The 14,383-nt window shown below is 39.3% G+C and overlaps 1 protein-coding gene across 1 annotated transcript in view; it reads left to right on the plus strand.

Annotated features, from left to right (window-relative positions):
* Nucleotides 1-14,383, plus strand: part of RPS6KA6 (ribosomal protein S6 kinase A6) — a 1,361,734-nt gene that overhangs the window by 969,018 nt on the left and 378,333 nt on the right. The window contains exon 14 of the mRNA XM_044057140.1: nt 2,350-2,474. Within this exon, the coding sequence (XP_043913075.1) occupies nt 2,350-2,474 (125 nt within the window). The remainder of the gene's footprint in view (nt 1-2,349; nt 2,475-14,383) is intronic.

Here is a 14,383-nt window from a genome sequence, read left to right on the forward strand (position 1 = left end):
AATCATTGTCCTGCTGCAGAACCCAAGTGCCATTCAGACTGAAGTCACAAACTGATGGCTGGACATTCTCCTTCAGGATTTTTTTGGTAGAGAGCAGAATTCTTGGTTCCATCAATCACAGCAAGTCGTCCAGGTCCAGAAGCAGCAAAGCAGCCCCAGACCATCGCACTACCACCACTATGTTTGACTATTGGCATGATGTTCTTTTTCTGAAATGCTGTTACTTTTATGCCAGATATAACGGGACGCACACCTCCCCCTTGGACTTTCTGATATTGCAATTATATCTGAAAAACAAAGGTTTTTGGTTACTCTTCTATCCATTTTCCTCCCCTTGTATTCTGTTTCTTCTGGGATTAAGACATTCACCACCCCACGATGGCTGCTTCTGTTAGGCTGTTGGATTTTGTATTGCCCAATGCCTTTTAGTTAATTCAGTGCTAACTTGCCAGATTCCTCTTTACTGAATAGTTTTTTCTGTCAGTGGCCTTGCGCCATACATTACATTCAGGCCCTAGACTGACTCCACTGCTCTCTCATTAATGGATTGCTTTTAGATTAATGTCTCTTTCTTATTCACTGCTTCATTTCTAGATTCCTCTTTGTTGTTGAGCATTTCTGTTGCTGGCCTAGTGCTTTTCCTTGTGTTACCATTCAGGTGGATTCTGCTTCTCTCCAGGTGTTGGAGGGTGTATTGATTAATGCCTTTTTGTCTCTTTCTCAGTGAGTTTACTAGATCCATTTTCATACTTGAAAAGTCCTCTATTGCTGGCCATGTAATTTGCCAGACTTTAGGCTTAGTCTTGACACCACACTGCTTTTAGTCTGTCAATTGCACTCACATTTATTCCCACAATACACATTCTTGCCTTAATAATTCTCACACTTCATCCCTTGGTACTTCATATCCCACTGCCAACCACTTTGTCACTCTGGCAATTTCTATAACATGAATTGGATTTTGACCTTTTGGCTGAGGGTCTGCTATTACCTTCTGTCATATTTTTGAGCGAATATTAATATTTGTCTCAATTTTCCTTTGAGATATTCCCAGGTCAGGTAACTCTAATTCAGGTCCTTCTGGAGATGAATCTTTCTGAACCTTTTCAGTGGTCCACCCAGCAAGTTAGACTTGGGAGTCTGTCAAGGAGAGAGAGGAAGATGGACTGGCCCAATCACATGTGAAAGTAATGCAACTATCCTAACAGCATCCATCTTCCTTTACAGCCCTACCCTCTTTTTCCCTTACTAGTTTGGTAAGTAGTTAGACATTACTCTAGAGACCTGTTGTCTCTTTTCTTGTGCTCTACCTTCTGCAGGATGACAGAGATCTGGAGAGAAGCCCTTCAGCACGCAGAAATATAGGAAAAGGGAAAGAGTTAGGTGGCCTGGGAAAATTGTGTCTAGTTGGTCAAGTCCTAGAAGAAGGGAAAAAGTCCATGCTCCTACACTTCTATCATCAACGGTACCATATTTCCATTTTCCAGGAAAAATACTGCTAAATCCCAAATTTGGACTGTTTTGAAAGAATAAGGGATTTTAATGAAATTTAGCATTGAAAACCACATCACTAATTCATCACAAACTGTATTTCACTCATATTTGTTATTTATAATGCTGTCATTTTGCTTTTATTGGGTCTGACATGCCTAAAATGTTTTAATCTTCAATATGTAGATGTGGAAAACATATATAATGAAATCACTGTAATAACCAGAAGTTAAGCTTAAAAAACAGGGTTGTGAGTCAAGGATTTCATCTCATGAAATTGGAATTCCATTTTTTTTTTTTTTGAAAACCAAAAATCAGTATCCCTAATCATAACTTTCATTTCTAACTTTATTTCTATTTGCTGCAGGGAAAATTAGGAAATCAAGCGTTTAACTGAAGTTTAGATACTCTTACCCTGTTTATACTGTTTTTTTATATTTTCTTTTTTAAGTTTTCCATAAATATCCTTTATGTACTACTTGAAAATTGTTATTAACTTTTTTGTAAAATAATGAAAGTACCGGTAATGATGAAAATTAATTACACATAACTTAAAATAATGAAAGTACCGGTAATGATGAAAATTATTTATACATAACTTTTACTTACCACATATTTATAGGGAAAACAAAAAAGAATGAAAATTGCCAAGTACTGATTTATTTGTCTCATATTTCTTTATTTCTTTTGTTTTTGTGTAAATTAGAGTAATCCTTCAAATATGAATGCTGGAAGAGTTCAGAAACTAAAGAAAAAAACATCCTGCCATATTATTTAGAGGTGTTACGGCTAATTTTTGTGCAGTTCAATGTTGTACATTATAAATCATAAATTGCTTGAATTTTTGTCTTTGCCTAGATTCACCGGGAGTTCCACCAAGTGCAAATGCTCATCAGCTATTCAAAGGATTCAGCTTTGTTGCAACTACCACCCCAGATGAAAATAAATTAATTTCTCTCTCAAATATTCTTCCTATTGTACAGGTAAATATGAATTTAAGAACAATATTTATGTTACACAAATTTAGGGTTGCCACCTTTTGCTGAGGCTGAAACCAGACAGTGACCACACACTATAGCAACACCTCTAATTTTACCTATACCCTGCCTTTTCCTGCCGACTCCACCTGCATTCATGCCCATTTTGTGACATGATTTGCCATGTCACAGGAGGCAAGATGCCTTATTTCTCCCTGATTGCTTCACATTAACTATCCTTTTCTTAGTAAAAAGTAGTTCAGAGTCTTAATTTTAACAAACACCAGTTTTCTGTTTCTTTTGTTAAACAGAAAACTGGAGTTTGTATATTGTTTTCAAGACTACCAGACAATTGTTCTGATTTCTGGATAGTCCAGAAGAAATCTGGATAGGTGCCAATGCTACAAAAGGTTTAAACGTGTTGCCTACTATTTTTCTTTCAGACTATTCTGTATTATGTTATTCCTTGTAATTATTCAGTATGTAGGCTATTTTCCTGGATTTTTACATTTTAAATTTGTACATAATTACAATTCAGACAGCAGTGGAGCTATGAGATATCACTGCATTATTTATATTATTTTGTTCTCTGAACTGCATGCATATTTTTGAAATGACATAAAAATAATAATAAAAGCATTGTTATTTCTAAGTAGCATTCAGTAACAGTAAATGCTGACTTATGTTCATTATTTGAATGAAACTTGCATTTCCTGTCCATTTACATTTCTTTGGTGCTGCTGCTGTGGGATATACTTGTGAGCCTGATGCATATTATTTTATCTTTGTGATTCATGCATTACTGCCTGCAGGAGATGCTATATGCGGTAGAATACAATGCTGGTCTGTTGTACTAACCGTTGGTCAGTTGCTAAGAACGTTAGTGTCCAAACCTCATTTCATCTTAAAACAGTCTTTTATACCAGGATTGGCACAGTAAATATAAAAAAAAAAAGTAAAATAAAAATGGGAGGGGCAAAGCTTTTTACAAACCACAAGGAGAGGGTTTCATTTTTGCATATTTTTACTAAATATTACAGTTCTGTGGTTTATGTATGTTATGGTTGGGAGTGGGTGAGGGGCGTCATATCCAGAACCTGTTATGAAGTGCTAACCTTTTGACAGCATTTTTCCACAACTGGCCACTGCAGGAAGTAAAAACTCCCATCATATGCTTTTTGCGTTTGATTTGTCTGTCCCTTTTGTATTTTGTGCAGCACGACATGTTTGCTGTCAAGCTCTGGGTAATCTCCTAAAGCATGTTTTTGACAGTTTTTTTTGGTATTCTTTGATATGAGCAAGTGTAGAGGCATCACTTTTCATTATTCAAGTTAATGATTCAAGGAAGGAATATTCTTGAGCAAGTTTCAGTATTCACTTTAAGTGTCCTGCTGAAGGAGGTGGTCCGTATTGTATGTGAAACAGTTTTATTTTAAATTATAGAAAAAACTTCTTCCATGCCTTTTGCATTTGGGAATGTTTGTAATTTACTTTTTCTTCAGTCTGGTTAAAAAGTACTCAGATTTCTTAAAAAGGACAGACATTCATGTTGAATGGTTGTTGTGCCTGCATCTTGATCTGATCCATGTGCCTAGTATTAAGGCAGGTGTGCTAGTGCAGTAATCCATGTCTTGTAGTGGTCCACTTCCTGCTTATGGATGTTTTCAAAAGGGAAAACAGTACTGCCAGATGGCTGTGTCCTGTATTAGTTTCAGTACAGGTGTAAACTAATGAGAGGAGCTTTCTTCATGTATCATTTTTTTTTAAAGTTAAAGGAATATTTATTTTATAGATTCAGTTGATTTGAATTAGTTAATCAGAGTAGAGCATTGATCCTCTTGGACCTGTTTTACTCTCAGTATACACAGAATACCCACTGAGCTTGACCCATGCTTGTTTTACAGATGCCAGACTCTTGCAGCATCATTCGGGGCTTACTTCCCTTTCTTATGTAGGGTTGCATTTGCAGGTGATTTTCTTGCCAGCACATTATATTTAACACAGAGGAACTGCAGGGAAATGCCTGCTTTTTGCAGGTGATTTTCTTACCAGCACATTATATTTAACACAGAGGAACTGCAGGGAAATGCCTGCTTGGCAGTAAACTCCGTTAGGTTTCAGTATCCAGCCCATTACTGCAGCATTATCCGCTGCAGAAATAAGCTAATGAGTCTTTAAGGCACGTGTATGCAAAGAGGAAAAGGCATATGTGATGTCCCATTCACCTCTTTCTCTGCTGTGTCTTACAGGCGAGGCTCATCTCTTTTCTTCTTCCATGATTCCCTCTCTGGATCATCTTCCACTTAAGGAGTTTTCCTTCATGCATTCCATTACAAATTGGCCCACTGAGGTGGTGAGGTTTCACAGATTTGTATCCATTTTCTGGATCTTCCTGAATGATCTCTTGATTTTTTTGTTGATTTTTAACACTGAGTTTAGGATGCTGATAACCTGCTTGATGGCAATATGCTTGTACAGCAAAACCTGATGAGTGGATGTGGTATATTGAAGATCTACCCATGGTTAGTGTGGTGTAATCACAAGGGTGAAGTCCAAGTGATTAAACAAAGGCAAAATACCTGCAAATGTAACCCTATATCAGAACCCACCACTTTATAGCATTGAAAAGCCTAAATCGGTTAGAACTGTCACATCAACTAACACATACACATCATCTTGCCACCTATAAAATTATCCAGCATCCATCCTGTCCAGCACTATACACAACTATGTTCCCAGTCAGTCATTGCCATCCAGTGACCAAAAACTCCTGTCTGTCTTCAAACTTAGAAGTCTGCTGGGCATTGTCTGTACGCGTACAAGGTTGCTAAGGCCTGGAACTCCATACTTGTATCCATCAGGTCTATACCCTCCCTCCCATCTTTCAAAACCACTCTCAAAGATTTCCTAGCTAAAATGTCTCTTTTCTTGCTCAAAACCAGCATAAACTATATCCCTAAATATGAACAAGTACTATTTCATTCCTTATACCTCCTTACTCTCCCGTTTTCACTTACTTCCTTACTGCTATCTAATTCTCTTCCCTGACTTTCTCTCTAAATACACCATAATCCTGTTTTTCCCTTACTTCTTGCAATTCCTGTTTGTATTAGACTAACTTACAATTCATTTCTCTACAAACTGTCAAAAATGTCTCTGAATATTACATGATTGTCATATACCTTGTATAGATTTTTAACTGATGTTTTTATATTATGTCTAATTTATTATAATTATTTAAACTGCACATTTTTTTTTGTTTTATATTTTGAAGATTGTATAATTGTTCTTAAAATGTTTTGTAATAATTTGAAGATTTTCTCTTCGGGCATCCTCTGAAAGTAGTATTCTACCCAGTTGGAATTTCCCAGTAATCAAATGTCCATAAATAGTGTACAGTGACATTATTTAAGAAAGAAACTACTTACTTTTCTTTAATGTCTTTGTGTAATGGTGCCGTGGTGTTCTTCCACATTTCCATTTTCTGCCGCTTTGTTGATGTACTGCGCATGCATATGGGACTTGCGTTCCCTTGCTTATGCAGAAGGAAGATCTCCATTGCTTTTTTTTTTTTGTTAAAAAAAAAACTGAAATCCGAACAGTTTAGAGTTATGAGCGAGATGGGGCAAAATACAAGGAAAATCAGGTACGTTTCTTTAGTTTTGCATAAGACACCTGATTTTCCTTGTGTTTTCTCTGCACTCCATACATACTTCTTGACCTCTTAGCTGAAGAAAACTGGTAGCATTTTCTATTGGTATATGCTCAATTTACATTGGACACACTGGTTGGGCTGACCAATCAGTGTGGATGTTTTGAATGTTAATGAGCTACCAATCTTTTGTATTGAATAATTTACAGATAAGTTTAGAAGTGGCAGAGCTTGGTTTGCCAGTAGCTTCTTTCTCATTTCACTCACTTAGATTTATTTTGACTATTTCTTTTTTTTTTTTTTTTTATAACTTGCACTTGCCAAATTCTGCGGTCTAACATTCAGTTTAATATTCTTCTTCTTTATCACTGATGAAATACTGATATATCACTGAAACATGCTATTGGCAGATTTGAAAATGAACTTGTTAATGGCTTTACAACTATGCACAATTCTTCCTCAGCTAATGTCTTTCCAGTTTTCTGTGTCCTTTTCCCTTGAACTTCAAATTGTGTAGATCTGGTTCTTGGTTCTTGATTTGTCAGTGCTACCTAAACAGTAGCTTAGTTCATTGAGACAGGTCATTCTGTCATTTGATTTGTTTATGTCCTCTGTCAACTAACTAGTTGACTGAAGGATCCTAGACTTTTTGACTTGGCTTACCAACAATTTCTCCCTCTCAGGAGCCTTTCTGACACATGTTGCTGTGATACCCAAGTGTGAACGCGAGAGGATTTTATTACTCTTATGGCAACAGCTGTAGGTCATCTTCCTGTAATATGAACTAAGATTAGGGCTCCATATTAACATTTCATCACTCAAAATGCTGAGTGCTGACAAGCCAAAAAAAAAAGAAAACACAGGAGAAGAGCAAATTTTGAAAGTCACTCTTCTTAAACTTCTTGGGGGGGGGGGGGTCAAGCCCCCCTACATCTCCACATGTGGGGTTCATGCCTTCCACACACACTGAACATATTTGTGCCAACTCTGAGATCATCATACCTTGAAGAAAAGGGAATATTCCAAGAGATGGCATCTCAGACTGAGTATATGTAAGTCTGTTCTTTCTGCCATTTAGTCTCTGTATTTTCGGACTTGCTGTAGCAGGTCCCGACATTTCAAATGGTTACCAAGATTTGTTATTTTATAACTTGTAAAAAAAAAAAATGTCTTTTGGCTTTTCCCAGTTGGGGGTCACCACAGTGGATGACTGGTCAGCAAATTGATTGTCAGTAGAGTTTTTATGGTGTTGAGCTGCCAGCCCAGTGCCCAACCTTCACAGAAGGCGCACACACACACACACACACACACACACACACACACACACACACCTACCTGCATGTCTTTAAAACTCTCTAGACTGCAGGTAGACCATGCAGACTCTGCAGAGAAGGCACTCCAGCTTAGAATCAAACTAGAGAACCTCTTGCTGTGAGTCAGTAATGCTAACTGCTGCACCACTGTGTACTTTCTTCTTTTCCTTTTTGCTGCTCCCGTTAGGGGCTGCCACAGCGGATCATCTGTTTCCATTTCTTCCTGTCCTCTGCATATTGCTCTGTCACAACAACCACCTGCGTGTCCTCTCTCACATCCATAAACTTTATCTTAGGCAGTCCTCTTTTCCTCTTACTTGGCAGCTCAATCCTTAGCATCCTTCTCTGAATTTACCCAGCATCCTTCCTCAGCACATGTCCAAACCAGTGCAGTCTTGCCTGTCTAGCTTTGTCACGAAACAGTCCAACTTGAGCTGACCCTCTAATATATTCATTTCTAATCCTGTCCATCCTTGTCACACCCACTGCAAATCTTAACATCTTTAACTCTGCCACCTCTAGCTCTGACTCCTGTATTGTCTGCAATCCATATAACATAACTGGTCTCACTATCATCTTGTAGACCTTCCCTTTCAGTCGTACTAGTACCCGTCTGTCACAAATCACTCCTGACACTCTTCTCCACCCACTTCACCCTGCCTGCACTCTCCTGTTCACCTCTCTTCCACACTCACTGTTACTCTGAACTGTTGATCACAAGTATTTAAACTCCTCCATCTTCACCACCTCCACTCCCTGCATCCTCCCCATTCCTCTGTCCTCCCCCTCATTCACACACATATATTCTGTCTTAGTCCTGCTGACCTTCTTTCCTCTCCTTTTTAGAGCATATCTCCACCTCTCCAGGGTCTCCTTAACCTGTTCCCTACTCTCACTATAAATCCACAATGTTGTCCGCGAAACATCATAGTCCATGGGGACTCCTGTCTGATCTCATCTGTCAGCCAGGCTTTATCATTGCAAATAAGAAAGAGCTCAGAGCTTATCCTTGATATAATCCCACCTCCACCTTGAATGCATCCATCACTCTACCGCAGACCTCACCACTGTCACACTGCCCTCATTACATATCCTGTACCACTCCCTGAATACTTCTCTGCCACTCACGACTTCCTTATACAATAGCACAAGTCCCTCTCTAGGCACCCCTGTTGTATGCTTTCTCTAAGTCCACAAAGACACAATGCAACAACTTCTGACCTTCTCTATATTTCTCCATCAAAACCCTCAGAGCAAGCATTGCGTCTGTAGTAACTTTGTACTTTGCACATATTAAATGGCATTTTTTCTGTTTTGCAATGATGTGTTGCTTGGGCCAATATTATGGTGAGTGTAGACTGCAAAATCTATCTGGTACCAGATTTATTGGAATAATTTCTCAGTTGGGAGTAATGGACTGTTCTGGATTACATTATTTTTATTTGGCTGTCTGATTTCTTGGATTTGCTGACTAGTGATATTTGGTTCTCAGCTACGCTTTGAATTGGATTTGTAGCTTCTTGGATTTCTGAATTATGGTTAGATACTTTCCTGGAGGTTATTCAAAGGGCTGTCAAAGCGAAGAGCAACATCTACTAATCATCACAAACAAAAATATTCCTGTTTAGATTTTATCATACTTGATAGTCACTCACTTTTTGTTACTTAGCATAAAATCTTCACAATTCTAACTTTACAGTTATTTTTATCAGTTTTATTCTTTGCTTTTTAGCATCCTAAAAACTTTACCTCAGTCCAGTCCATCAATACGTAGATTTAAATCCATTTATGTAACTTTTTGTCAATTTCTCGTGTATGTTTCTTTAGTACTGATAGCACCATCTTTCTGCTCTTTTTCACATCTCTTCAATCAAATGCATCTTTATTATGAATGAGAATTCCTTTTGCCCTCAGCACTTTTCTTTTATTTGAGATCTCCATTGTTTCTATGAAGTACTTGGAGTCCGAAAGAGATATAGGGCTTGAAGAGGTTACAGGAATGATCAGAGGAGAGCACTTCGAGTGCGTTGGCCAGGTCCCCTGTTATACTGTTATATTACTTTGCTGTGGGGAAGTGTCATGGCAAGGGGTATCCTATCTTGCTGCAAATAAACATGGAAACTGTTTTACAAATTGAACCAGAGAGAGGGCCTGCAGCCTGTTGGATTGTTATAGGCATTGTTAAACAATGTAAGGTCTAGTCACAGTAAGCCAGGTGGTATTTCTGATTTGCTGTGTGAGACTAACTTTGCAATTTTAATGAAATCTTGGCTGGATGACATCATTGTCATTCATTGGTGTGTTTATTTAATTTCTCCAAGTCTTTTGGGTTTCTAATACAGTGATGGGAGTGAAATTAGTATTGTTTCAATCTTTGATTGAAAAAATCCTCTGCACAGCACCCACAATGTGTCCAGAACTGATTCCTTCTGTAATTCATATAGAGTTGTATGTATTGGTAGAATATCTGTCTGGGTATCTTTCTTCCACATTGCTCTCATTCCTGCCTGCACATCCTGGTATTTTATGACTTTGTGTTTCTGTACTTAAGACAGTGTAATCACAGAGTGTAGCAATTTCAATAATTAGTGCTATTTTTGTCTTTTTTTGGTACTATATCTGGTTTTCTCACATCTGTTTTTAGATAATTACTGCTACGTTTGTCTTTTTTTGGTACTATATCTGGTTTTCTCACATCTGTTTTTAGAAGTGCTGGTAATGGGTGATCCCATGTGTTGTTAACAAATGTCATTATTCTCTACAATGCTTTGTGGTTCATGTTTCCAATGCTTCTCAACTACTTCCATATTGTAGTGTGCGCATAACTCCCAGTGCAACAATCTTGCCGCATTATTGCACCTTTCAGTATATGGGCCCTCTACTATGAGTGTATCACACCTGGCAACAAGATGTGCAACTGTTTACAGTTCTTTTTTACAGAACCTGCCTTTTGTCTGTTTCACCCACAGGTTTAATTGATGTTTTAAACCAGCTTGTATGTAGTCCACTATCTTAGGCCACCATTATTAACCGTTCATCTTTAGATTTCAATTCACCTTTCCTTAACCATTTCTGCATCAAATCCTTATCAACATGTGGTTATTCAGGAGATTTCTGTACTTGCCACAGTATTTATGCCTTTTCTACATTGCTTTCCTTCTCGTCCTTCTTATAATCTTTTGGGGAAATTCAGTTTCTGTCCCATTGTCAGCTGCCTTCGTGTTTGATATCAATACCTGCTTGACAACAGTATGCTTCCTCACCAGAACTAAGCAGAGAAGTCATCTTATACGACTTCTCCTCATGTTTTTTGTGTAAAACTTTCACTGTGTGTGGATCTGTTGAGGTCAAGCAAATATGTATGCTGTCCCGTGACTGCAAATCTCTACATGTACTCAATTTGAGAAGGCCCAGAATTCCTTCCAGAATGATGAATAATATAATATTGGGATGCACTGATTTTATTTAGCATGTGATAAGCATGAAGCATTTTTCTGTTTTCCTGCCCAACCGATCCAGTACCTTTTGGGGCCAGTCAATCACCCTGGAACTGTAAGTTAGAATGGGAAGAGCAAATTGGTTTATATTTTGGACTTTTTCAAGGCATTTTTCAGTATTAGTTTTAGTCTTCTGAAGTATTCCTTACTGAGTTTTATTCACATTTGTTCATATTTTATTGTTGATCCTTTATCAGTTCTGCTTTAAATATTACTTTTGCATATTTTATCAAGACCAGATGACATTCTTATATCTTCAAAGGTTTTAACCACTTTCAATTGTGTTTTCATCTCCGTATCTGATGAATGGAATAGATGTCCTTCCTCATCACTGTTGCAGTATTCTTTACTCTATGATATCCTGCCTAGGATAGACTAATGTCCACTCAGCCTCTAAACCTTTCCGGTATCATACATAAGGTACATCACCCACTTGCAAGGTATAAGGTACTTAGCGTATGTGCATACTACGGGAATGGTGGATTCTAAGATTAACTTTTCCTGTACTGATATTTTTTAATTTATTATTTGCAATACTGTATGATAGATCCTGGTCTGTTTGATACTGCGCCCAGAGTATTCACAAAATGCCTGGCATCAGTAATTGCTCACTGCAGGCTACAGGGAATCCAAATTTATCCATACCTGGACGACTGCCTGTTACAAGCGGACAACAAAAGCAAGCTGACAACAGATTTACAAAGAGTCATTTGCTTACTACAAGCCCTGGGATACACAGTCAATTTACAAAAGTCAAGACTGATACCATCCCAAACAAGAACATTCTTGGGTGCGGAATTGGACACAGCAAAACAAATGGCATTCCTAACGGCAGAAAACAAAACAACTCCCTCTTTACTTCTTGGCATTAACAAAGCAGAACAAACTAACAGCAAGAAAAGTACTGCAGGCCTTGGGCTTCATGGCATCATGCATAATCTTGGTCCCACATGCCAGACTGCATATGAGAAAGCTACAGTGGTACCTAAAGAATTTATGGTCTCAACACAGGCACAGCTTAGAAACCGAAATCCCACTAATCCCATGCCTGAAACAGGAGTTCATATGGTGGGCTCAAGCATGCCAGTCAAACCCAGGCTTGCCCTTCCACAACTTTCAAGCAAGCCAAACCATCACAACGGATGCCTCAGCCCTAGGCTGGGGCGACATGTTGGACAAATGCATACAAGGATTGTGGACTCCAGACCAGCTGCACCTGCACATAAACCAAAAGAAATGCTGGCAGTAAAACTAGCAATCCAGAAATTCAGACCATTCCTCAAAGAAGGCCATTTAATGATAAGGACAGACAACACCACAGTCATGTGGTACATCAACAAACAGGGAGGCACTCATTCATAACCCTATGCAGAATGACTCTGGACCTTTGGAATATGGCTCTGAGCTACAACATCCAGTTACAGGCAGTATTTGTGCCGGGAAAAGAAAACACCCTAGCAGACATGTTAAGCAGAACCACCTCGGATGCTCACGAATGGATGCTACACCCGGACATCTTCAAGGCCATCACAAAGAAATGGGAATGCCACAAATAGACCTATTCGCATCCCCACTCAATCACCAGCTCAAGAAATTCTGCACAAGGACATACCACCCACTTGCATGGAAGGTGGACTCTCTATCCTTCAGTTGGAAAGGCCTGACAGCATATGCATTTCCACCTCTTCCTTTGATGCACAAGGTACTAGTGAAAATCAAAGAGGAACGCCCAAGGATAATCCTGATAGCTCCAAATTGGCCAAGACAACACTGGTATCCATTGCTGAGGAGCATGTCTCAGGGGAGAATGTGGTCAATACCCCTGATGCCTTTGATGTTAACTCAGAACAACTACAACATCATGCACCCAAACCTAAAAACCTTGCAACTGACTGCCTGGAACATCACATAGCAGCAACTAACCCAGACCTATCCCAAAGGGTTAAAGACATTATCGTTGAAGCCCGCAGACCTTCAACAAGAAGGAACTATGCAGGAAAATGGAAAAGATTTGGCATTTGGAGTACTGAAAGAGGAAAAGATGTGTCGAACATAGATATTGCTAACATCCTGGAGTACTTGGCAGAGCTTCTACATACAGGCCTGTCCTATTCCTCCATCAAGATACATGCATCAGCTATTTCAGCAGAATACAGCTTCGATCCACCTGTCTTTTCGCATCCTCTACTCAGGCAGTTCCTCAGAGGGATCAAGAATGTAAAACCTCCTAGGAAACCACCATTACCAGCATGGGACTTGAACTTTGTGCTAGAAAAATTGACACTCCTCCATTTGAACCAGCAGCAACAGCAGATCTTCAACACCTATCATGGAAAACTGCTTTCCTACTGGCAATTACTTCAGCAAGGAGGGTTTCGGAACTACAGGCCTTAATGGCAGTACAACCCTTCCTAATCTTCCATCAAGATAGGGTGTCCATGAGAACTAATCCTACATTTATGCCTAAGGTGGTATCCAGAGTGTCTTTAAACCAGGCAATCCACCTACCTACCTTCTTTCCCAACCCACAGAACAGGGGGGAAAGACTGCTGCATACCTTGGATGTACATAGACAGTTACGCTACTACCTGGACAGAACCAAAGGTGACAGAAATACTGACCAGCTTTTAGTAGCCTATGCAACAGGAAGGGAAGGAAAAGCAATTTCCAAACAGACAATCTCCAAATGGATAGGAAATTGCATAAGATTCTGTTACTCCTACCACGGAAAACCAATTCCACAGAACATAAGACCTCATTCTACAAGGGCTACAGCCACTACCACAGCTTTCTTACGAGGAGTGGCAACCAAGGACATTATTGAGGTGGCTACTTGGACCTCCGTGCATACATTTGCCAAGCATTATAATTTACCTCTATACTCTAGATCCCGAGCAGGGTTTGCCACTGCTGTACTGCAAGGGATCCTAACTACACCATAATTCTTCTTCCTCCTCCCTAGTTTGGCTATGGTATTCTACCCATTTATTATGACTGCAGATGCATCCTTGAAGGACATAGTACAGTTTTGTACCTACCATAAATGTAGATGTCCGAACAGGATAGCATCTGCAGTCAGGATTACCCACCCTCCTTCCCCTCTGTGGTACTCCTAGGGTATTTACCCTCCTAATAGCTAGCTGGGGGGGAGTCTCTTATGGTGTATTTGTTTGTATATATGTACATACATTGTTATTTTTTGTGTCTGCCTTCTATTTTTTTGGAAACATTGGCATTTATCCAAAATTTAGCTTATCAAGAGGGCAACTGGCATCTGGGGCAAGAAACACTGAGGAAAATGGCGTCGGCTGATGCCTTTATACCCGAAGACCAGCAGAGATGACGTCGGGTGAAGTGCGACATCAGCCGAAGCCAGACCCAGACTTTGGAATCCGGCCGACCGAAGGGCTGCCTGACGACAGGACAACCCATTTGTTATGACTGCAGATGCTA

The sequence above is a fragment of the Protopterus annectens genome, chromosome 15.part0 (genome assembly GCF_019279795.1).
Source record: "Protopterus annectens isolate FY-2018-M chromosome 15.part0, PAN1.0, whole genome shotgun sequence".
Classification (NCBI taxonomy): domain Eukaryota; kingdom Metazoa; phylum Chordata; order Ceratodontiformes; family Protopteridae; genus Protopterus; species Protopterus annectens.